The sequence below is a fragment of the Equus przewalskii genome, chromosome 9, assembly GCF_037783145.1.
Source record: "Equus przewalskii isolate Varuska chromosome 9, EquPr2, whole genome shotgun sequence".
In the NCBI taxonomy this organism is placed as follows: domain Eukaryota; kingdom Metazoa; phylum Chordata; class Mammalia; order Perissodactyla; family Equidae; genus Equus; species Equus przewalskii.
This window is the reverse complement of record NC_091839.1, coordinates 78,510,614-78,535,587: the sequence shown is the minus strand read 5'-3', so window position 1 is coordinate 78,535,587 and position 24,974 is coordinate 78,510,614. Positions and strand designations below refer to the sequence as shown.

General features: G+C 41.6%; 2 protein-coding genes across 12 annotated transcripts in view; both read left to right on the top strand.

Annotated features, from left to right (window-relative positions):
* The window catches only part of SLC18B1 (solute carrier family 18 member B1), a 38,133-nt gene extending 37,174 nt beyond the window's left edge, over positions 1 to 959 (top strand). For all 5 annotated transcript variants that reach the window (XM_008529424.2, XM_008529423.2, XM_070557197.1 and 2 more), the window contains exon 14: positions 194 to 959. In XM_008529424.2, the coding sequence (XP_008527646.1) occupies positions 194 to 199 (6 nt within the window). In that variant the 3' untranslated portion in view covers positions 200 to 959. The remainder of the gene's footprint in view (positions 1 to 193) is intronic.
* Positions 695 to 23,476, top strand: LOC103557081 (pantetheine hydrolase VNN2). 7 transcript variants are annotated; one of them, XM_008529427.2, is made up of 12 exons: positions 2,493 to 2,738; positions 4,463 to 4,855; positions 5,024 to 5,264; positions 8,000 to 8,106; positions 10,404 to 10,516; positions 11,006 to 11,237; positions 11,362 to 11,492; positions 14,684 to 14,876; positions 16,737 to 17,025; positions 18,286 to 18,659; positions 19,595 to 19,765; positions 22,423 to 23,476. In XM_008529427.2, exons 6-12 carry the CDS (start codon positions 11,025 to 11,027, stop codon positions 22,603 to 22,605), a joined length of 1,554 nt encoding a protein of 517 aa, XP_008527649.2. In that variant the 5' UTR covers positions 2,493 to 2,738; positions 4,463 to 4,855; positions 5,024 to 5,264; positions 8,000 to 8,106; positions 10,404 to 10,516; positions 11,006 to 11,024; the 3' UTR covers positions 22,606 to 23,476. The 7 variants fall into 7 exon arrangements, with proteins under 7 accessions (XP_008527648.2, XP_070413291.1, XP_070413292.1 ...); XM_008529425.2 differs by having other exon boundaries at positions 8,000 to 8,156; XM_008529426.2 differs by lacking the exon at positions 8,000 to 8,106 and having other exon boundaries at positions 695 to 2,738; positions 5,115 to 5,264.
* Positions 23,477 to 24,974: the final 1,498 nt, after the last annotated feature.

Genomic DNA, 24,974 nt, shown 5'->3' with positions numbered 1-24,974 from the left:
AAAAGTCAGCTTGTGGGAGTGGAAAAGAAACACCATTTTCCATCTGTTCTTCCCGTCAGCAGATTTCTGGGTACTCTGAGCCTCCTCACTTGGTAGACACATTTACGGACACAGTTGGGTAGAGATGAGGGGACTGAGTTTTTTTCTAAAGATGAGAAATATTGAGTTTCTCCTCCTCTTTCCTTCGATGTAGATCTAAACTTCAAAACATCCTTGGCACAGACGGGGAACGAGCTGCTCTCCTGCCTGATGAAAGCCAGCCTTAAGAGTCCCGGGTTGCTACAGGGGAGGGAGATGCACACTCCTGGCCTGGAACATCAAAGTTGGAAGGGTTTTCTTAATTTTACGCACAAAACTCCATGGACCCCACACCAGGATCGTGGACGTGTTCATGTATTTTTGGATGATCCTGTGTTGGGCTGCACCTACTGTTGTCCTGAAAAGCTGCTTTACCGAACTAGCCATATTTGAAACATGAAGTATGAGAAGAATACTTGAAAATCAGCAAACGTTGGTGTTTTTAAGGGCCTAGACTTGGCCTTGAAGATGTTACTGATTCTAGGTCTTCTGCTTCCTCTCTTTACTTTTTATTCGACGTGCACTGATTCTGTGAATGTGACTTTTCTTATTAACAGGGAAAGAAATGAATAGATTTGATATGCTTAAAAATTACAGAAAGGTGATTCAAAATATACAAAATAATTGCTATGAAATAAGTTTTTTTAAAAGATGTGCTTTCTCTTTTCTCAAAAGATTTTTTGATCAAGAGATTTTTATTCTGGTTCAAAAGACAAAATTCCAGCCTCCTATGCAAAAATTAGAGCAGTCCCTGGCCCTCAGCTCTTCTACGAATTTTGTTTGCGGGAAAGCAACAAGAATAACATTTCTTAACACTTCCATTTTTGTAACATACTTTGAATTATGATCTGGATTTATAAACAATGCTTGGTATAACCTCATTCATTTCCCTTGGTGTCTGTTTCGGTTCTACCATCTGTTTTTTTTTAAACATACTCCTAGTAGATATATCCCGTTTGCAGAGCGAGTCATCCCCCAGGAGCTTGCTCTCTGTTAGGAAGGAGAGCTCTGACTTCGTGGAAACCCGTGCTGCTGTTGGAAGTGAGTGAATCTCTACTGTGCAACTCCCATCCCTCCTGGTCCGTTTACATGGTGTAGTAGCCACATTTACCATTTTTTAAATAGAAGAAATGATTTTATCTCTCATTAATTCAAAAATATTTATTGAATGCGTTCTCTGAGCTGACGCTGTGCTTGCTGCTAGGGCTTTAGCTTTAGCTGTGATCAGGATAAACAATCTCTGCCTTTATGGAACTTTTATTCCAGTAGAAGAGACAAATTGTAAATAAATACCATAATCTCTAATTATCTTACAGAGATGGTGTGAAGGGAAAGACATGGTGATAAGAAAGAGTAACTGACTGGGGTTGATTGGGTGTGGGGTCCTAAGGTAGACGTGGCTCTCCATGGAGGGGGAATTTTTCAACTGAGGTCTGAAGAATGAGGAGGAGGCAGTCATTCTGAGGGCTGAGCAGTCCCCAGCATGTGCAAAAGGGTGTGACATGTCAGATGAGATGGTGGCGTGTGTGGAGAAGGCAGCCTGTTAGTGGGGGATGCCAGAATTCCGTTCCTATCTCAGGAAGGTCGTTTGGTCTGCAGGCGGCCGGTGACTGGGGATGCAGATTAGCGGGGTTGTAGGGAGATCTTCAGAAATTCTGAGAGAGACATGAATGGTTTGGACCAGGGAGGTGGTGGTGGCAATGCAGAGAAAAGGTTGTGTTTGGTTGTGGAACCAACAGGACTTGCTGATGTGGAGGGAGAAGGAGAGGCATTTAGGATGACTTCCAGCTTTTGGCTTGAAGGTATGTGTGGATCGCTGTGCCTCTTAGTGAGATGTGGAAGACTAGGAACCAAACAGATCCTGAAGGGGGTAAATTAAACCATGATGGGATGCCCTTTGAGGCCAGAAGAAGGACAAAAATTACAAGGATGACAATACCAAGGTCGGGGACGATGGAGAAAACTGGAACTATGACCATTTAGGAAGACTGGCAGAAATTGCTAAAATCGAGTATTCACAAATCCCATGAACTCTTCATCCCCTCTCCCCCGATGCTTCCCTTGTTCACAAGACCTCCGGAGAGCGTGGTCCAGTGCACACCTCGCACAGCGGCCTGTGACCCCTTCCCCACTCCCACTCCCAGAGCGGCAGCAGGACGGAGTGTGACCCCGGTCCGCTGCACCCCTGTGGGTGCAGAAGGGGCCAGGCCTCCATCGCCCTGGTTAAATCGCCCTGGCCGCTCTCCAGCGCCTTTCCTTGCTCCGTGCAGGCTCCCGCGGGGCGCCGGTCCCCCGCCCAGGGGCCGAGGATGCCGCTGGACACCTGCAGTTTCCGCTGCTGCCGCGCGGGGGCCGCTACGAAAGCACCGCGAGCGCGCACCGCCCCCACCCGGCGGCCGTCGCTCAGGACAGCCAGCTGATCCCCGTTACCAGCGCTGTTGACTGTTTAAGGTCAACGCAGAGATTCCAGGCTTTGTTCTCCTTCCCAACGCGCTCTGCCGTCGGTACGTGCTGCGGATACCAGTGTATTTAAAGACGCTTTGTACGAAACCAGCTTTGCCCCTTCCTCATTTTATGATTTTGAAGTATTATAACAAATGACCAAAAAAAGTTAAAATTATGAGAAAGGATAGAGGAACTTTGAACAGTGAAACCAAAAGGTAGGTCAAAACTATCAAAGGAAATCTGTGTGTGTGTTTTTATTTTTATATATTATTCTACATGTATCAAAGGTGCCCAATTTAAAATCACCTTTTTTAAAAATGAGACTGGATGTAGAATATAATAATAATAAGTAAAAGGTATCTTTTATGTTAAGATCATATTGCAGCCTATACATATATGATGTACAGATAAATCTAAAGGAAGAATAAAAAGGGCAAATAATCACAAATTTTTTTAATTAAACTTTTTTTACTTTGAGATAATTGTTGATTCACATGCAGTTGTAAGAAATAATACCCAGAGATCCTCCGTTCTCTTTCCCCGGGTTCCCCAATGGTGACATCTTGCACCGCTGCAGTACGCTGTCATAAGCAGGGTATATTGGTGGAGTCGAGGGGGATAGACATCCGCCTCCTTCCTGTTGACCATGTTGCTACACCCACTTCCCTCTAACCCTCACTCCCTCCTTAATATCTGGCAACCACTCCTCTGTTCTCCATTTCTGGTTTTGTCATTTCAAGAATGTTGCATAAATGGACTCACATAGTGTGTTACCTTTTGCGATCGGCTTTTTGCATTCAGCGTAATGCTCTTGAGATCCATCCCCATTGTTGCATGTATTGATCGTTCATTTCCTTATATTGCCGAGTTGTATTCCATGGCGTGGATATACAGCTTAACTCTTCATCCACTGAAGGACATCTGGATTGGGTCCAGTTTATCCTAATAACAAATAAATCTGCTATGAACATGTACAGGTTTTTGTGTGAATATGTCTTCGTTTCTCTGGGATAAATGCCCAGGAGTACAACTGCTCCAGTGTATGGTAGCTGCCTGATTAGTTTTTTCCCTAAATAATCCATTTATTTTACATAGGAAATTTGATTTGGACAATAAATATCATATATTAATGAAATATTTTATTACTTGCTTATTAAGATACCAAGATTTAAATGTGTTAAATATACCCTCTCAAACCTAGCTGGCAAAAGAGGTGGACAATGAATGCTGACATAGCCAACTGATTTTCATTCAATGCAATAATAAATGAGAAGTGAAGAAGCAGATATCTTTTATTTACAAACAATCGTATCAAATGGGGATGCTCCAGGGGCTATGATAGCTGTCTTTCCTTTGGTATTGCTGTCATATATCCTCAATTTATTAAATAAACCCATAGGAGAGTAAGGCTTAGAAACAACGTGTTTAGACAGAAAAAATAAAATGTTGCCTAAAGTATGGACAAATGGAACTAAAGCCTGTTTATTCAGTCTTTCATTAGGAACAACTTGCAACTCTTAAAATATTTGCACTAGCTTCTCTCAGAAAACCCACAGCTCCGCCTCTAATCCCAACTTATTTGCTGTGGTGCCTATCGGGAGACAATCTGGGAGGGCGTGGCGTCCAGTAATGACTTATGACTTCCAGTTTAGTGCGGTTTCATCATCACTACTGACATAAACAACTCAAAGTGATTTTCTTGTTGACAATGGTCAACAATAGCATGATAAATACAAAAAGTGGACCATTATTATCTTTTTAAAGTTTTTGTCATTCAAGACAAATTTGAATACCACATCAGTTAAATCACATTAGTATATATTTCAAAAGTGACAGCCATGAAATCAGTTGTTGGATGAATTCAGATAGGAGAATTAAAAGCAGTGTAGATAAATGTTTCATTTCATTTCACTAACACCTTTCCTTCTTATACTTTCAGATCTTTCAGCTACATTCACGTCCTCTGCGGTTTCCCCTTCATTTCTCACTATTGCCGGTTTGCTTTTGCCTCTTCCGTTTACTCGTCTGAGAAGGAGCAGTCACTTGATTGTTGCGGAGTCCCTTTCTGAGCTAGGCCCAGCCTCTAGATCTGCAACAGGAGGAGTGAGAGGACAAGGACGGATGTGCACGAGGAGGTGACGCTGTCATCTCACCGTCAGGAAGCTGCGGCATCAGGTTATATGCATGCCACTGCAAACTTTCTGAAAGAAGAAACAGTCCGGAGGATAAAACAGCATTATGAATTGAAAAAAACCGCGTGAGAAAGGAAGATCTGATCAGCTTCTTCTTCCTGTAGCTGGTGAATTTGTCCTAACACAGCTCTCAGGACTTGGTGAGTGGCCTCAGAAGAGCGAGCACTTCCAAACAGATACTGCGCATTAACCGATCTTCCGTATAAATGAATTCCACTTAGCAGAGTTGGGGCGTAAGACTCAGATTTGGGGTGTTCAAAGCAGATAAATGTAAGACATCAGCTTTTCTTCTCTGTCTTTGCATATAGCCACTTTGGTTAATGGCCCAGCCAATAAGAAACTGAAGAAACAGCTCATAAAGAAATTCTTCACCAACAGTGTCCCATGGTCCTCTTCCAGAGCAGGGAACAGGAGGGTGTGCTCACTGCGTCACCCGGGAGGGGCGTGGCTGAGATTAGCTTGTGAAGAAACTGCCAAGCTGCTTCCCAGAGTGGCCAGGGCTGTTTCACAACATGCCCTACAGCGATGTATGAGGGATCCAGTTTCTTGGTAAGTTTATCTTGTCTGTGTGTGAGGTTTAAAAAAATGCAATGATGCGTGAAGCAGAGAGTGAGAGCCAGTGATCCCAGGGGGAATCTAGGGAACAGCTGGAGGAAAAGCCGTCAGGGTTACCCAGCAGAAATGGACGTTAGGCTGATAATTCCAGGAGAACCCACTCAAGTCAGGTTGACATAGAAGAGGAGAAACGTGAGCAACTTTGTGGAAAGAGACAGAACAAGGAGAACTAGAGAATGTGAACTAACTGGCATTCTTTTAACAAGTTAGTGGCCAAGAACAGGTGGGCATCTGACCAGAGAGTTCAAGATCTGGGTCAAAGCTGCACTGGGCACTGCCCTCACAACAGAGCCCCCATCTTGTGGGCATGAAGCAATAATAATAATGGCAAAAATTATTCAGCACACAATGTCACCATTTTGCAGCTGAGGGAAGCTGTGGCACTAAGAGGACATAACTTGTTCATGGTCACACAGCGAGGAAGTGGTTGAAACCCAGGCATTCTGGCTTTGGGTCCATATCCTTAACCATTGCCTGACACCATCATGACTCATTACCACAGTGGGAAAAAAGTCATGCCAGGGGAGTTACCAGTAATTAGATGCAACATGCAGATGTAGTTATCTCTATGGAGGAAAGTTCTAGAGTGGATCTGTGTTACAGTAGAAGAATAAAGTGCTGAAGAGAAAGAGTATGACAGGAATTGAAGAGTCAACTTAGGCCTTGAGGGATGGAAAATGTCCAGCTTCTACCGCTCTGTTACTTCTCCTGGCCATTTGGTCATTGTTCGGTAGAAATCATGTAATTCTATCTGGCCTGTGTTACCTCGCGTCTGCGACTGCTTGAAAGAAGACCCCAGAAGTCAGAGTTGCCAGGCTAGGATGAAACAAATACATCCTCTGCTGGGGCCTGAGGGGCAGAATCCTGGCCGGCTGCTACCCACCCAGAAAGGAAACTGAAATAGGAGCTTGGGGTGACTGAAGGGGCCAGAAGCCTTGGAAAGAGGAAAGCAGGTGGAATGAGGGGAGGGGAGGGTTTCACCCAGACAGAACCTGTAAGTAGTTGCCTTGGGTCTCGAACATGGTTTTTGCTTTCTTGCTCATTGAAAATGAACAAGGTGAATTCTCGAGATGCCCTCGCATTGCTCGACAAAGCAGTAAATGTACCACAGCTTAACACTTGTCTGTTTTTAACCTATCTGTTCATTTTTTTCCCCGTAAGTACCTGAAATTTCAGTTTTAGTTTTGTATCTTACGCTTTCAAATGCATGTCTCTACAACTGCATACGTAAAGAAACATGTGACTTTGATCCAGCGCCTTTGAACTTATTTCAGTTGTGGTATCATCCTTACTTTACCAAAGGCTTTGAATCCAACTGTTTTAGTCTGTTTGTGTTGCTGTAACAGAATCCATAGAATGGGTGACTTCTAAACAGCAGAAGTGTACTTCTCACAGTTTTGGAGGCTGGGAAATCCAAGATCAAGTTGCTGGCAGATTCAATGTCCAGTGAGGACCTGTCTCCTGGTTCATAGACAGCCATCTTTTCACTGTGTCCTCATTTGGTGGAAGGGGCAAGGGTCTTTTATAAGGGCAGGAAGCCCATTCATTTTTCTTTTCTTTTCTTCCCCAAAACCCTAGTGCGTGGTTGTATATCTTAGTTGTAAGTCATTCTAGTTCTTCTGTGTGAGCCACCACCACAGCATGGCAACTGACAGATGGATGGTGTGGTTCTGTGAGCGGGAAGCAAATCTGGACTGCCAAAGCAGTGAGGCTGATCTTTAACCACTAGGCCATCAGGGCTGGCTCAGGAATCCCATTCTTGAGGGCCCCACTGTCACAACCTAATCACCTCCCAAAGGCCCCACCTCTGGAGAGCATCACACTGAAGGTTAGGTTTCAACATTTGGGGGGACATGAACATTCAGTCTCTAACACCAACCAGGAGAATTTTTAAACGTTCTTGTTGGTGAATGCTATGAACTTTTGGCAGAGTTGTGTCAGAACTAAGTTAATGATCTGTGAATGAAATCATCAAGAGAGCTTGCTACTTTTTTTCTTTTGAGAAGTGGGGGCCCTCAGTGTGGGAGCATGCTACCCGTTCAAAGGGGCTTTTGCAGCTCAGCATCCCACAGTCCTAAACTTCTTGGGGCAGAAAGGAGAAGTGTAGGTTGAATCACATGAAATTGCTGTTGCTGTGGGTCTAAAACAGTTGACTCTTGGCATCTTCCTGTGGCACAACCCTTTCCATCCAGTAGGGAACGCCAGGACATGGCATTTCATTAGGCTCGGATTTTCTCTTGGTTTCAGTTGCCTTACCTGTCTGAAGAGCTGAACACTTGTCCAGGTCTACATCTAGAGGAGCGCCTCACCTAGGTAGGAACTGGCACCAAAAGGTGCTTAAGGTTCAGGCTGGTTCTGCCCAAGCAGATATTCTCTTTCAAGGAGGCTGAGTCAAACAATCTTGGTGAAGACATGTTCAAGATTCCAGTGGGGACAGGGACAGAAACATTGCTTTTCACTACTAAATACTTTTTTTGGATACAGTATCATCCTTTTGTTGGTATATAGTAGCAAGAGAAAATAGTTTTAGGGGCCTGATTTTTCTGTTTTTCTTCTTATTTTGATGTGTCATCCTTGCTGCCTGTAAGGAAATGCTGTCAACAATTGTGTGTGCTATTTCCAACTCTTCATTGCTCAACTCACTGACTTGTCATTTCATATCTGGAAAGAGGCCAGACTGGGAAGTCCTTCAGTGTGTGTCAGAGCCCAGAGCTGCTCCTTACCATCCTGTGGCTGTGTTTGTTGGTGTCTTTGCTGTGTCTCCACTGCATCGCGGGTGTGTATCTGCCATACCCAGCTTGGCATGATCCAGGAGTTGGTGCCCAGGTACCCTGTCCCCCACTTCATCCCCAGCAGTTCACTAGCATAGTACCCCAAATAGACTAGATTTGTTTAATTGAATAGTAGTAGTTCTGTGGGCCTAACAATTAGATGAGATTAAGCAGTCAGCATGATTACGTTACTAAATTGTCATGCATTTTCGTTAATTATTGTCATCCCATTATAACCTTACAGAGAACTTTCATGTGTCTTTGACTCTCGCAATAACCTTGTGAAGGAGATAGAGCAGGTATGATCACCTGAGAAATGGGAGTTCAAGAAGTGGGTGCAAAGGAGAAAGTATACTTCTACTCTTCTTACTTATTACACACTTAAAACCTGGCCCAACTGAGTACTATTCCGAGATGATCAGATTCACAATTAGAAGCAAGTATTTGAGCTATGATTGTTCTTTAAAGTGACTTTTTGATCTAATTTTGAATTGATTTTAACTTTTCACCCTTATAACTAAGTCTGTTAATCACACAATGATAAGTTAGAAGTAGGCTCTGTTAGCAGTGAATTATAATCAATGTTCCCTGTGGCAAAGTAACGTCATTTTATAACTGAGTTAAACTGAAGAAGGTAAACCTTACTAAACCAGTCACCTTTATGAACATGAAAATGTAAATTCTCGACCTTCTGTGTCCTGAATTGGGTCTTCTACTTCTGAAGTTTTAAAAGAAGATCAGCTCCCGCTATGGGAAGTGTTTGAAAAGTGTTTTTCTTTATGTCTTAAGGATCTTTCTACACTGAAGTTGCTGTTTCATTTACTAACTTCTGGCTCTTCCATGCAATTGCCTTTGTACTCAGATTCTCAATTTTTACGAATAATTTTGAAATAGCGCAGAGAGAAAAGGGAGCTTGGTCTTCTTGGCTTCACATCAGAAGCCATTTGCCCCTTCCCCGTCCAGCCAAAAGACTCTAATTAACACCATTTCTCTCGTTTATAGCCACAAAGAGAGAAAAACATCCAGGAAATTTGGGGACACTGAGATGTGAAAGACAGATGTGATTGTGTCTGCCCCTACCCTCAAAAGTAAAGATATTAGCTTGTCTTCACCAGCTTAGCCGACTCCTTCTAAGCAAGAGAGATAATGAAGTGTTGCTAATTGGTGAGATTAAGTCACATGGAAGCAGATCATGATCCAAATTATACTTGCAGAGGAGGAAGAGCTTAAGGGTCTTCACTGGGCATCGGCTGTGTCAAATCTTCATTCAGGTTTAGCAGATCCACCTGGGGTGTCCTTAAGGGGATCATTTTTAATTGGGTTCCTTAACAGATGCAAATGTTCAGACACTTGGATGCAGACATTAAACCAGAGCACAGACACATGCATGATATCTTGGGTGTCAGGGGAAGATTCTGGAATCAGGAATGAGAAGTACTACACCTGCTCCAAGTCACTCTGCCTCTCTATGCCTCAGATTTCTGTCCTGTAAAGTGTGGGCATTTGAGTTACATGCTCTCTGAACCCTAAATACACTCATAATCTACCATATAAAAATAGATTCTATACACATGACCTATACTAATATACAAACTATTTATACAGTATAATCACATAATAATAATCTATTATACAATCTGCCCAAAATTCACAAAATATCTATTGCTTCACGTTTTCCACTAAAGGACTTGACGATTTTTCTAGAAATTATTTTCAGTTTTCTATTCTATAGAGGTAAGAAGTTATTTCTTTAATAAAAAGTTCTGGTCAAAGCAGAAAATATGAGAAGAGCTTATTTACAGTCCTTAGACCTTACCCTGACCAAGAATTTTATCTTAGTATAAGGCAAAACACAGAAGAATTGTATTTATGTTTCTACTCTTCTATGCTGTCTAAAAGTATTTGAATGGCTTTTACCAAGAAACTCAGATTTTTTAAAAAAATAATGAAACCCTTGCACAGTAGGATTGAGACAGGGAAAGGGAGAAGATGGATGTCCTAGGAGGTTATCAGAGATCACATAATGTACGTGTTTTTTTAGAGACTCATTTATGTGGTTATTTGCCTCTAACAAAAATGAAAGTTACGTCTTATCTGGGTTATAACAGAAACGATCTCTGTGATCACCAGCCCGAGACACCTCCCCTTCCCTTGTATCTATTTCCAAAAGAAGGAAGGAAAGAAGGAAGGAAGGAGGGAGGGAGAGGGAGGGAGGGAGGGAGGGAGGGAGGGGGTAAGGAGGCTCAGTCCCCTGAGGGTTGGGGCTCCCTCAGGAGAGGTTCTTGATTTCTCCTCTGACCAGACACCAAGAAGCAGCACCTGAAGAATCAGGGCTCTGGGCACTGAAGGTGCAGCAGTGAACAAACCAGACTCGAAAGCTTGCTTCAGGGAGTGCACGGTTTTTGTCTTTAACAGGTAAGTCGGAGCGTGGATTTGGATGAATTTTGTTCCTAATATTGTTCTGTAGTGCCTTCTCCTAGTAGTAAACATTTAAAAATTTTTCTCCTCTTCTAAAAATAAACTTAATGTAAATCATTCAATACAACAGAAAGAAACTGTTTCCTAGCTTTTGTAACTTAATAAACGAAATGTTTGTTGTATTATGATTTTTCACGTGGAAGTTAATTTAGTCACTGTTTTCCTTCTATTAATGAAAGAGGACAATTGTACTATATTTGAATTTGCTTTTTTGAAATTTGAGATCAAATCTCATCAATGGTACATGTTGTATAGTCCTTACAATACCTTTTGATTGTGTTCATTGAACTGCAATTTTATTTTCCTTCAAAGTGGTCAAGCATAACATTCATAAGATTATGAAATAAGAGCCCAGTAGCTGGCAAGCATGCATTACATAAATGTTTCCCTCTATAAATATTACATGAATGTTACTTTAACTTTCAGAAATCACTAGACGTTGGCTATGATTGCTTCCTCTTTTCGAACCTCTGCGGCTGTTTTTGCCGTAATTATCCTGCATGTTGGGGCCCTGGATACTTTCATAGCTGCAGTTTATGAACACGCCGTCATACTGCCAAAAACAACAGTGACACCTGTCTCTCAGGACGATGCCTTGCTCCTCATGAACAAGAATATAGATATTCTGGAGAGAGCGATTAAGCAGGCAGCAAAGCAGGTATTCTTTTCTTTTTGCTAATCATAATTTACGGGAGGGGCATGAGAGCCAGTGGAAGATTGGCGTTTTGGATTGTCTACGTTACACGTGGAGAAATCGTTTTGATTTGACGTCTTTTGAACAGGGTGCTCAAATCATTGTGACTCCAGAAGATGCCCTTTATGGTTGGACATTTACCAGGGAAACCATTTTCCCTTATCTGGAGGACGTCCCGGACCCTCAGGCGAACTGGATTCCGTGTCAGGACTCCAACAGGTATTTTAACCATCCTAGTTGTTTGTGCAAAAGGGCTGTAATTCTCTAAAATACGAACCTTCACCACAGCAAAATGACAAATCCTGAATTATCATGTAAGTGGTGTATGTTATTATTATATTTATCTTGGCATTGGTTAGATTAAAAAAATTGTACTTAGATACCATTTAACAATCATTTATTATTGAATGTCTTTATTAAATTTGGAGAAAGTATGTAGTAGGGTATTTATTACGGGGATTAGAAACTAAGGGAAGAGAATCTCGTGAATACCAGTTAGTAAGTTAATTTCTGAGGAGGATAATGGGTTGTGTTTGGAAAATACTCCAAGGTCTCTATGGAAGGTAATATATTGCAATTTTATGGAGTCTCTGTTCCAGAATCGCTTCCCAGGCAGAAAGACCTCACTATGTACTCGCTAGTGAATCATAAGACCTTATGCTTTGAAACTTTGCATTTTCCTAGGCTTCTCAAGCTAGTTTTCCAAGGAAAGTGAAATCTAGAAACCTTGTATTATAAAATATTTAATACATCTAAGTGTAAGTTTAATATGTAAATCACACTGTCTACTAAGACTTGAAGATTAAATTTTTTAGGTACAGATTGCACACTTCTGTACTTGCAGTCAAAGATCTCTCACTCTTTCACCCTCATTCTCTCTCACCTGTCAGATCCTTTCCCTCTCTCTTACCTTCTCATACTTTCTCTCACATTTTTACCTCCAGTTAAGTTTATTAAACATTCCTCTACATGTTCTTGCTGGAGGATTATGGATACCACATGTTTTTAGGCATCCCTCGTTATTCTGATAAGAGTTATCAGGAAATGGCTTTTCCTAGCTCAGGAGAGATCAACTACCCAAAGAGGAGAACATGGGTTTTGTGATAGTGGAAGGTTCCATCTTCCCATCCTTCGTGTTTTGAGCTGACACTCTCTATGGTGTTTGCGTGAAACTTTCTTTTGTGTAGGAAGAGAGGCCAATAGCTGGAGAGTCTTTCTGCATAGAAGTTTTGAGAATTGGGACAACTCATTTTGTTTTTCATTCACAGTAGGATTGAGTTCTGACTATCCTGTTAAAAACAAAATATGTTGTCTTTTATGGCTGAGTCAAAGATCACACTAGCTATGAAAACTAGTGAAGGTTGGGTGAAGGTAAGGGGACAGGTTTATTCCATATGGTTAATAAATAGCTCTTTCATAGCCCTAGAGTGGAAGGAGCAAATTTTGACAGAAAATGGGTTTGCATCATCACCAATATAGTCACATTTAATTCATCAATCTCTTCATTCATTCATTTAACCATTGTTTACTGAGAACTTAAAATGTGCCAGATACTATTCTAGGAGTAGGGGATACATCACTTAAAAAACAAGTTGCCACCATCTCTGCGGCTTTTGAATGTTCTACAGGGAGAAGTCAGATGTAAACAAACTCAGGTTTTGCATAGAATGTCATATGGTGATAAGAACAGGGGGAATGGGGTGCTTGGGTGGAGTGAGGTGTAGGACCTATTGTGGTTCTTCTTTTATTTGGATTGATTACAGAGCTTTGAGTGACTATGGCTTCAGTGTATTGGCAAGGGACAGAAATTGTGGCATGCTGTCAGAAAGGTGCCATGTTGTGCGAGTGATATAGATTATGTTGGGTCTTGAAGTTGATTGTAAGAACTTTGGGTTTTCCACTGAGTGAGACGGGGAGACACTGGAGGGCTTTGAGCTGAGGAGTGATCCAATCTGACTCGTGTTTCAAAAGGACCACTCTGGCTTCTGTATTGGGAAAAGACTAGGCAGGCAGTGGCAAAGCAGGGAGACTATTTAGGAAACTCTTGTGACTGTCTTGGTTAGAGCTGATGGAGACGGAAACTGGGATGGAAGAGGTGGAGGTGGAAAGAAGTGACCACATGATAGCTATGTTTTAGGTGACAGGATTTGTTGCCAGATTGTTTGGGGAGGTATGAGAAAAGAGAAGTATCAATAGTGACTCCCAAGTTTTTGGTCTGAGGAACTGGAGGCATACAATTGCCATTTACAGACATAGAGAGCAGTGAAGGAATAACAAGTCTGGGATGGAAATAAGGAAATCAGTTTTGTGACTCTAAAGTTTGAGCTGCCCTTCAGACATCCAAGTGGAGATGTCAACCTGACCGTTGCGTATACAAGTCTGGCATGAAAGGACAAGGTTAGGGCTGGAGATGGAACATCAGGAGTCTGAATATAGATGGCTTTTAACATCGTGATGGGTTCTCCTATGGAGTGAGTTAGAGAAGAGAAGAGATCTAAGGCTTGAGCTCTAGGAAATTCCAATGTTTAGACTTAGGGGAGACGAAGGAGGAACCAGCAAAGGAGATGGAGAAGAGCAGCCAGTGAGGAGGAGAATGAGAGAGTGGGGTCCAATGAGCAAGGTGCAGTGTTTCCAGGAGGAGGGGTAATTAACTGTGTCAAGTGCTGCAAGTAAGTAGGACAAAATCAGGTAAGATGAGGAGGTCATCACTGGCATTGCTAAGAGCTGTTGGTGGGTTGATAGAGATGGGAGCTGCTTTGAGTGCTTCAAAAAACAATGGGGGAGGATGAGTTGGGGACAGCGAGATAGCCAGCTTCTTCAAGGAGTTTTACTGTAAGAGGAGCTGAGAAATGGAGCATTAATTTAGAGGGGCTTGTGGGGTCAAGAGAGGTTCTTATTTTATTTGTTTAAAGATGAGAGATATGAGAGCATATTTGCATGCTGATGAGATGATTCAGTAGAGAGGTGACACGGATGATCAAGGAGAGTGGATGATGAATTGCTGGAGCCAGAGATACGATGTGGAGAAAAATTCGTCAGGTTTAAGTATAAGATGTGACATTTTAAATCTGATCTCTATCATGTCACATAATTACCATTTCTTTTTTGTAGTGAGAACGCTTAAGATCTACTCCCATAGCAACTTTGAAGTTTATAAGATGGTATTGTTGTCTATAATCACTATGCTGTGTGTTAGATCTCCAGGACTTATTTATCTATTAGTTGCAAGTTTGTCCCCTTAATAAACAACATCTTTCCAGTTCCTTGACACCCTAGCCCCTGGTAACCACCATTCTACACTCAGTTTCTACGAGTTCCACTTTTTTAGATCCCACGTGTAAGTGATATCATGTAGTATTTGTCTTTCTCTGTCTGACTTACTGATATGTCTTAATTAAAATTTGATTTAGATTTGGTTACACACCAGTACAAGTAAGACTCAGCTGCCTGGCCAAGAACAACTCAATCTATGTCTTGGCAAATATGGGGGACAAGAAGCCATGTAATCGCCATAACTCCATGTGTCCTCCCAATGGCTATTATCAATACAACACCAATGTGGTATATGATGCGGAGGGGAAACTGGTAGCACGCTACCATAAGGTAAGGGGGTTGGGTGTGTAAAACGGAGCCTGCTCTGACAGTGGTGGATGCTGTGTTTAGGAGTTTGACCTTCATTCCCCATATAATATGATGTCACTAGAGATTTTTTTAAAAGGGACAGTAAAGAAAATGACGTTTTAGAAGAAAACTAATCTGGATAAAAATGTAGGCAGAGACTTGTGAGAAAGGTGTTGTAATAGTCCAAGATTGAGGTAAATTTTTTGCATATATAAAACAAGTGATTTAAATATTGACACAGAAGATACTAAAATGACTAATCTGGATACCATTTAATATTGAAATGACACAAAGATGTTTCCAAATTCTATGAATCAGTTTCAGGGGAGTCAATTTCCCTGTTTTCTATCAGGTCACAAAAGTGATCTCTCTATGTATTTTCTACACCAATTAATTTAGTTACCCTCTTAATTGATTTAAGGCCAAATCATAAAATTTTTACTTTAACCTCTGAATTGAAAGAGTAAAATAGCCTGAAGTTTAATTTTATACTAATTGGCTAGAGAGAAAGGCTGGCCTTTTAAATGGACATGTGGTGTGCAGGTCAATGTGAATGTCCCTCTTCCTCCCCCATATTTTTCTCAGCATCTTAAATTATAGCCTCAGAATCTTTTGAGTGGAGAAATTATCTCCTGAAAGTCCCAGTTAATATATAAGCGTTAGTCAAGAGGAGTGATATTAAATGAGTAATTTTCAAATGTTTTTGATCATATACCCCAATCAGAAGAAAATTTTAAGTCCAAATTTTTGTATTTATAAATAAAACTCAACTTTCAAAAAGTTTTCTCCATAACTGTAGGTTTTGACAACTTTTCGTATGTAATTAAACTTTCATGTTCTCCTCAAAAATGTGTCTCATACTAGGAATAGAAATGTCAGCTCTCCCATTTTCTTGTTTTTGAGACTATGTTTATATTATGAGTATCATCTTTTAATGCACTTTCTTTGCAAGAATCATTTTAAGCTATTCTTCCATCTGTGAGTGTTGATTTAGTAAAACTGGTAGCAGAGTTTGGTCCACCCACTTACCCAGGCCGAGGTAAACTGCAGGGTGGCAGAGCGCACTGCGAGGGGGCGAGCTAGTGAGGAGTCTGTGGTCCTCCTCATCCTAGTGGAGGGCCTCGCTCTCCTCTCAGGGTGCCTCGGAGACGATTCGTGCCCCACGACCTCTGACGCATGGACCCAATCAGAGTACTTTTGTCAATCAATTCTTAAAAATACTAGTAAAGTTCAATTTCTCTTTCATTTTTTTAGATAGAAAATAAATCTAGAGAGAAGTTTTAATAGTCTTATTTCTAACCCTTGGCATTCCTTACTTTGCAAACCATTTTATTAAACTATTGACTCTGATTCTTATATTAGGGTAGTTTTTCAAGTTTTCCTGAAGGGAATCCAGGAGAATTAAATAAAACATTCATTTGCAACAGGAATTTTGAAAGCTGAATAAGAGTCCCCCAGATTACTTTGGATGGGATGCTGTAAAGAGGGAGGTAGCATCCTGTATCCGATTCACAGGTATTTATTGTGCATCTGTATGTTTCTAGGTATCAGAGATTTCCCTGATACTGAAACATAAAAAAGCTTCTCCACTTTTCAGGAAGCTATTTGGCTCCTCATCGAGAGAGGGGCAAGGTAGGTAGGGGAAGAGAGAGAGTGAGAGAGAGAGGCTATATTTCTCCATGCTTTCCTTGGACATTGACTTTCAATCATAGATTCATGCACTTCCTATAGGCTTCCTCTTGTTGACCACAGCCAGATCTATTACCAACTTTGGAGGGTTTTTACAGATTGTTGCTTCAATAAACAAGCCTTCCCTGCTTTGTTCCTATTCATCTATTACAGTACCACCTCTACTCTGAGCCTCAGTTTGATGTCCCTGAAAAGCCCGAGTTGGTGACTTTCAACACCACCTTTGGAAGGTTTGGCATTTTCACGTGCTTTGATATTTTCTTCCACGATCCTGCTGTCACCCTGGTGAAAGATTTCCATGTGGATACCATCCTGTTTCCCACAGCTTGGATGAATGTCTTGCCCCTTCTGACAGCTATTGAATTCCACTCGGCTTGGGCTGTGGGCATGAGAGTTAATCTTCTTGCGGCCAACACCCACAATATCCACATGAATATGACAGGTAATTCGTGACCAGATGAGGTCTGCAAGGGTACTTCTAAGTGCGGAGAAGCTAATATCTTGGACATAACCTGCCATCATGTTTTACTTCTTTGTTGGGACTCCTCACTATGTTTGTCAGTCTTTTACAGAGAGAAAAGCTGATTATGACAGCTATGGTATATTAAGACCTTTATGTGTATTATTTCATGTATTCTCACAAAACACTACGGGATGGGTATTATCATCCCAATTTCACAGATTGGAAAACTGAGACACGGAGAATGCAAGTAACTTGCCAAAAGCTACCAGCCAGTAAGTGGCAAAGCATGGACGTAAACAAGATCCTAACACTGGCAAAGAGCAGAGGAGAGTGTGATTGACATGTTGCTGTGTAACAAATTACCCTAAAAGTGAAAAGTAAAAGTGGCTTAAAACAACAAGCCTTTATTATCTCACATTTTCTGTTGGTCATGAATTTGGGACTGCCTTAGCTGGGTGGTCCTGGCTCAGGCTCTCTCTGCAGGTTACATCAAGCTGTTAGCTGGGCTAGGAGTCATCTGAAGTCCTGACCGGGGCCGTCAGGTCTGCTTCCAGGGTAGCTGCCTCTCCTGGCTCCTGGCAGGATCCCTTAGTTCCTCAGTGGCTGTTGGCAGGAGACCTTAGTTTCTTGCCACTTGGGCCTCCAGAGGGCTGTGTGATGGACCCTCATGGGGTGGCAGCTGACTTCCTCCAGAGCCAGTGAGGAGAGAGAGAGACAGAGAGAAGGACGGTGGTGGTGGGGCGGAAGCTACGCTGCTGTTTATGACTAGTCACACACTGCCACTCCTCCATGCTCTATTCAGCAGAAGTGAGTCACTAAGCCCAGCCTGCCGTCGAAGTGGAGGGAGTAGATCTACCCATCGGAGGGAGGAGCACTGAAAAATTTTTGGATGGATTTGACAACCACCACCACAGTGGGGAACAGGAGAGAATTTTGTATTACCTTCCCCTACCTTTCAGAAACTCCCAAATACAAAGATTTTTATATTTGGCTTAATGGTCCATAATGCTAATGAATAATCCTATTATATTCAAAGTTTATTTGAAATGAGACCATTGAGCATCTATTTTAATTTCCTCCAACAGACAATAGAAGTCCTTAGGTGCTGAGTGTCACTAGCAGCCTGTGTGCTGTCTCCCGTGAATGATGAGGTGACATGACCACATGCCCAGTTCTGATGGGGGAACTGGCGGTGAGGATTTTGTTTTCCTTTCAAAAAGACTTGTCTTGTGTTCACAGGCAGCGGTATCTATGCACCACAGTCTCCCAAAGTATACCACCATGACATGGAGACAGAGTCGGGAAAGCTCCTCCTTGTGGAAGTGGATTCGCATCCCCGAGACTCTCCTGCCTACCCAACAGCTGTGAACTGGAGTGCCCATGCCACAACCATCAGACCATTCCCAGGAAAGAAAAACACCTTCCGGGCATTTATTTCCCGGGACGCTTTCAACTTCACAGAACTTTTTGAAAATGCAGGAAACCTTACAGTCTGTCAAAAAGATCTCTGCTGTCATTTAAGCTACAGGATGTTAGGAAAGGAAGAGGATGAAGTGTATGCTCTGGGAGCTTTTTCAGGACTTCACGGCCGAAGGAGAAAAGAGTACTGGCAGGTACTTTGAGCTGAAGTGAGAGGGAGCATTTAGGTGTCACTAAAGGGAAAAGGGTAACTTTTTGTGTCTATCTCAGGGAGCCAAATGGTTTTTCTTGGCACAACTCCAGGCATTGCCTATATTACACACCCACACACATGCGTACACATGCATGCACACACACACACACACCCCTATGCTTTGGGATTAATCATATGATATTTGCAATGGGAGTTAAGTATAATCTGATTGCTTGCTTTGAGCAAGCAATTTTGTAAAAAAAATTATTAACCTGACCATGATGATTTTCTATTAGACCAAGGAACTAGTTTACATATTGTAGTGTACTTCAATAAGGCTTCCTTAAGTAGTTTTGCTGACATATCTGAGTATAAATAGTCTTGTTTTAACTATTAAAACCATCAATGAGTAGGAATACAACTTTTATCTTAGTTTCTCTTGTAATCAGATGTCCTGGTCATTTTATTCCCTTTCAATGATAAATATTTAAAACGCAAATTTTTTATATGGTGTTGACTGTGCAATTTGTATTTTCTTATTATACTCTGTGCCCCACTGCCTTCTCCTAAAGAAAAGGAGATGGGAAAAAGAGATGGTCAAGTTTTAGTCAATGTTTAGCACTAGTACTGTTGTTGCCCAAGGACCTCCACTCTCTGGGGCCAAGTGCCATCATCTGACATGCCAAACTAGTGGTTTAAGTTTAATTCTAAACAGATTTCTTTTTTTTCAGTCCACTTGTTGCCCAGGAAGTGGGGTTGCTTCTCAAGTCATTTGCCATTTCTAATAAAGCGGTTAACTATAAGAAACATGATCCAAATCTCTTCAACAAATGGAGAAACTATATGCTTTCTTATGGTTATAAACTGAGTCAACAGTCCTAGTACAAGCAACTTAGATGTAAAGCATGGTATTTTATCCGTGTCTGTTCCTCATAGGTGTGCACAATGCTGAAATGCAGAACTACTAATTTGACAACTTGTGGGCGGCCGGTAGAAACTGCTTCTACAAGATTTGAAATGTTCTCCTTAAGTGGCACATTTGGAACAGAGTATGTCATTCCAGAAGTGCTACTTACTAAAATTCACCTGTCACCTGGAAAATTTGAGGTAGGAGGATTTTAAGAGTATTTTCGTTTGAGCTCTTCTCTGAAGCCAGGTGAAACAGGCTGCAACAGTTGTATCAGTTAACTTTCATTATGCAACAAAGTTCCTCAAAATTTAATGACTTGGAACAATAACCATTTCCTTAGCCTTAGATTTGGTGATTGGCAGTGTGAACTGGGTATAGCCAGGCTGTTCTTCTGGTCTGAAACAGTGTCCAGGTGGTCTTGACTGGGCTCAGACACACATCTGCCCTTAGCTAGTGGGTTGTTTGGGGCTGGCTGGTTTGTGAGGCCTTGTCGTGGGCAGGTGGGATGACTGGGGCCACTCCCCGCCGTGGTCTCTGGTCTTAAGGCAAGCTTGGGCTTGTTTACATGGTAGTTGAAGGAGACCAAGAACATCAACAAAGAAAGCTGCATGGGCAAGTTCCTTTCAAGTCTCTGCTTGCACCATGTTTACAAATGTTCTCATCAACCGAAGCAAGTCCCGTGACCAGTGCAGCCTCACAGGGTGGAGAAATAAATGATGCAGATCTCTCAGCGGGAAGAGCTGTAAGATCACATTGCAACAGGGCACGGATAAAGGAGGGGAACATTTTGTGGCCATTTTTACAATTTACAGCAACCAACTCTAAAATGAGGACACTTTGTTGGAATAACGGTAGGATAACTAGAACTTACGAGCTCAAGGCGCCACTCATTGAAAAATGTTTGTTTATAGATTTTTAAATTTCTTTTCTCACATGTGGAGAAAATCAGATATTCATTTCACACATTATAGTGGCAATAACCAATTAATTCACAAATTAAGCTGGCCTCAAATTAGAATTAAGACTTTGCGGTTTTATATCAGCACCTGCACACACACACAAACACATACGTACACACACTCCACCAGTCTGAACCTTAATGTCTTCTCTGAACTGTGGCAAACACTGGCAGCCTTCAGTAACTGGGCTGAAGTCATTGCATTTTCTGTAAAAGAAAAATAAGATCTAAGTTAATTATCTAAGGCATTTAGCAAGAAAGTCTTTAAAACTGCAGATTGCTTATGGTCATAAATCTCTGTCTGCCTGTATTATCAGATTGGAATACGTTATATTTATAAAAATATTTAATTCTGTGAAACCAACCATTTAACATACAGTATGGCTTTAAGGCTGGGACACCCAGAGAACAGGAATCTTTGGCTGCTAATAGAACCTGGTTAGGTAGAAATTTCTTGAGCAAATGCTGGAATGAAAGCTTAAATGCCAATTGCAGAAAATCAGATCTGAAGTGAGGGATCTGGAACGGAAATCAAGTAGTTGAAAGGTGGCACAAATAAGCGTAGATGAATTGAAAATATCTGGGACCACTTAAGGAGCTGAGAGGAGAGAGAGCAGGGCTCACACGGGTGAGCTGAGGAAGGCGTGGGTTCTGGCAGCACTGGTGCTCACGGGGTCGTGTAAGCCCTGCCATTTAAACTGAGCACAGTCTAGTTGTCTAGGTATTATTTTGACACTTTCCCCCACATCGTGTACTCATAGAAATGTATCTCCCTGAGAAATTATCCTCGAGTGGGACTGGGCATTTATTTCCCCAAAGCGTCTCATCCATGGGAGAAAGACAAAAAGCTGGTAGAGTTCTCCAGACCAGGCTAAAGGTCCAGAGCCAGATATGCCATTTCACTATCACTCTGAACCACATCAGTATTTTAAGAAGATGGATGGTGGTAGTTGGTGAGGAGTTGTAGACCATGAAAAAATTAGTACATACCTACCTCCTTTCTTTGTTTTAAATTTTTTATCTCAAATGGTTTCAGTCAGTTGGGAACATTTAGAGAATGATACAAAAGAGTAAAAGGGTAAGTGCTTAACCCTATAGTATTTGTAGGTCTCAACTCTTAACAGTTCTCAGAACTTGTCCTGCTGTCTCGCATCTCTGGATACTGACCCCTTACTCCCAGCGTGATTGGTTTCAAGAATTACTATATTTCAAGTTCTTGGAAATTTAACATTCTGTTCTCGCAAGCACATGCACCCTGTTTCTAGCCAGACTGGAGTGAGAATGAACGTTGCTAGACCTGTCACACACACTTCTGTCTCAGAACGAGCCTTTGCTGCTTTGATTTCCAATTCCCAGGATGTCTTCTGTCATACAGCCCCAGGGAGAAATTCATTAACTGCACCTTCTTGTGGCGTGTCGTGTCTGCTCTGGGAAGCAGACCAGTCCAGCTTTTCCTTCTCAGACCTCCTAAGCACTTACCTCTTTCCCGCTCTAATATACTAATATACTGATTTCTCTCTTTATGCTTAGTATCCGCTCCATTTCACCTTTAGCTTTTAAGTTTCTTGAGAGAGGGCTGTGGTTTATACCCTCGTGGGTCCTGATTGCCTCACACATAATTGGACTCAATAAATCTTCGTTGCTGCTGCTTTTTTGACTTTTCATTAAGGGTTACATTTGATTGTTGAAACTCAGATATTGAGCCCGGTGGCTCTAGTCTTCATTACATGTAAAATGGCTGTCCCCTCCTGTCCTGCCTGTTCCCCCCACCCCCTCACCCCTACCAAGCTGGAGCTATTGATCAACCATGACATCTAGGATTGTTTTGTATTCACTAGTCTGCTTGCAATGCATATTTTAATCAAGCTGACTATACTTTTCCCACTGTTTCTCTAGGTACTACAAGATGGGCGTTTGGTGAACAAGAACGGACCATCCGAGCCTATCCTGACAGTGTCTCTCTTTGGGAGATGGTATGCTAAGGATTCATCTTCCATCCCAGGCGGAACCAGCAATTCAGCAACAACTTACCTGCTGATACCCATTTTATTGATGATCATAGCTTGGCAGATACTGTGATGGTATAGGATGTCTCTTGATTGCATTCATTTTTCAGCATATATTTTGCTAAAGGTGTTTATCAGGTTCCCAAGTTTACTAAGAAACTTTAAAGGGCTATCTCAGTAGTATAGATTAATGATCTCTAAATGTGTATTTTTGTCAGCAAAGATTATTTTTAAGTATGATGGTAATTTCACGCCTTTTTTGGCTACTCTGAAATATTGCAGTGCAGTATAAGAGAAAGAGCGTGGGTGCTTGGGTCCAAGAAATGAGAATCAAATCCTAGCTCCAGTCTTATCTGCTGTGTGACCTTGTGTGTGTTTGTGTGTGTGAGAGGGAGCAGAATGAAGAGCTCCAGGGCCATTGTAAATATAACCGTGGCCTTTGAAGAGACCAGTAATGATGGGATTAAGAGGTTTATGACATTAAAGACAATTTGAACTCAGCTAGTTTTCTGTGCCAACGATTAGGGGGAAAATTTGCTTTCCAATCAGATGGCAATGTTGAAGTTTATCTTAACAATGACAGTTGCTTTGAGATGTTCTGGAATAAATGACAGCTAGTCCAGGTTCATATCAAAGGTGACTGTCCAGGCTATCCATAGCCCCAAATAGTCCTACCTGAAGGCTGTGGTCTAATTTAACAGACACAAATCCCATAACACAAGAACCATGGTTGTTAGTGGTAACACTACTTTCAACATTGGGTAGTCTACTTTTTTCAAAATGTATATATCTCATGCTACTTGAAATGTAAGAGTGTATTTGTTACTGATAATTTAATGCAAATATTCTTAAAATTAAAGAAATGACTTTGAATTTCCAGATTTTATACCTCCAAAGTTATTTTGTCTAATATTTTTACATTAAAAAATCACAATTGAGGCTTTTATGGTTTGTTTCTATGTATTGCTGTATATCTACTCCTTATGGATTCAATGAATATTCTATTAAAATGCAATGGGAAATTAAGATGACTTTTATAGTCAAGTGGTTACTAGTAAGAGAAGGGATATGGAAGTTAAGCCATGTTTTGTGTTTGATTTTGAGAAGGGCTATTTGTCCCCTGTGTTCAACATTGGCATATCAAAGATGCTTATATGAAAGTGGTGGTGAGTATCCATATATGTAAATAGTTTAAATCACGTAATCATTAAAATCGTCTGTTCTTTTATCTTTTCATAAAACATAGAACACTTCAGATTTGCCAGGTTTTGCTTGAGGAAGTTAGATGTTGTGCAATGGTGTTGCTGTGTGTATCATGACACATCATCTTGGGCAATGGTGTTTCACTTCCAGAAGTTTCAGCCTGGAGTCAACAGCTGACTCTAAACCCAATGGTTTGAGAAAGATTCAAACAAGGATCTCCTCACAGATTCCAAGGGACAGTTTTCCTCTGATTCACACTTAGGGCTGTAAGCTGTGCTTCAGCTCAATAAAAACAGAAGCCAAAACCAAAATGCAGCGCGCCCCAAGGAAAAGAAATGGCTCTTAACTCAATGGTGAAGTTGCTTGTGTTACAACATTTTGGCCCCTACCTCCTCAGTGGTTTACGCACACACTCACTTCATCCAACCAAACAAAGAGTACATTTATTGGTCTTGATTTAGGGAAATGCGCCTGAGGGCATAGCTCTTTGGTTTCTATAGAGTCTAATGTCAGAATCCGGTTTCTTTGATAAGCATCTTTCTGGCTCACCTTAAAATCTCCTTATACTTCTTGAGTCCCTTCGTTCTGCAGGGAGTAAACAACGCTCTGGTTTCACCTGTTCGGCTTCCCCAGGCCTTGTTTTCTGACACACCCTATTATGACTTCCCCTGTATCACAAGTCGATACCCTCTGCCTCAGCGTCCTCTCAGCTGACTCTCTATTCTTTGTTCCTCCATTCAATAGCACGCATTGATTTCACACTGTGTTCCAAGCTCTGGGTCCTAGGACACTGGTGTATGCATTCTCTTTGCTCTCTTGGCCACTCTGTGACGTTGCCTCTGTGGTATGACTTATTGCAGTAATTTCTGTGATCTACTCGCAGCCTACTCTGCAATTATCGAGGCCCCACTTTTTCTGCTTTGTACTCCTTCTTTGCCTTCTGATCCATTCTCGTGGTGGCAGCTCATTCATTTACATAAGTGATTTCCAAGGCATTCTTTCTGTTCTGACCTGTTTCTTAAATTCGATTCACATTTCTAATTCCATTCTGACTGCCTCTCCTAGGTATTCCATAGATGATAGTGTTCTAAAAGGAATCTGAGGGCAGATGCGTGCTCAGGTAAATATGGTCATAATACACCCACACGTACACACACACACACACACACTCATCCACACACATAGAAACTTCTTGCAAAGGCATTGTTGAAAAGGCATCTGGGTGTAGAAACAATGACA

Excerpts from the sequence above, each read along its gene's own strand:
- LOC103557081 (XM_008529426.2), top strand. The coding sequence starts at position 11,025 with ATGATTGCTTCCTCTTTTCGAACCTCTGCGGCTGTTTTTGCCGTAATT. Across the intron at positions 17,026-18,285 it reads TATCCACATGAATATGACAG|GCAGCGGTATCTATGCACCA; the intron begins GTAATTCGTGAC and ends TTGTGTTCACAG. Across the intron at positions 18,660-19,594 it reads GGAGAAAAGAGTACTGGCAG|GTGTGCACAATGCTGAAATG; the intron begins GTACTTTGAGCT and ends TGTTCCTCATAG.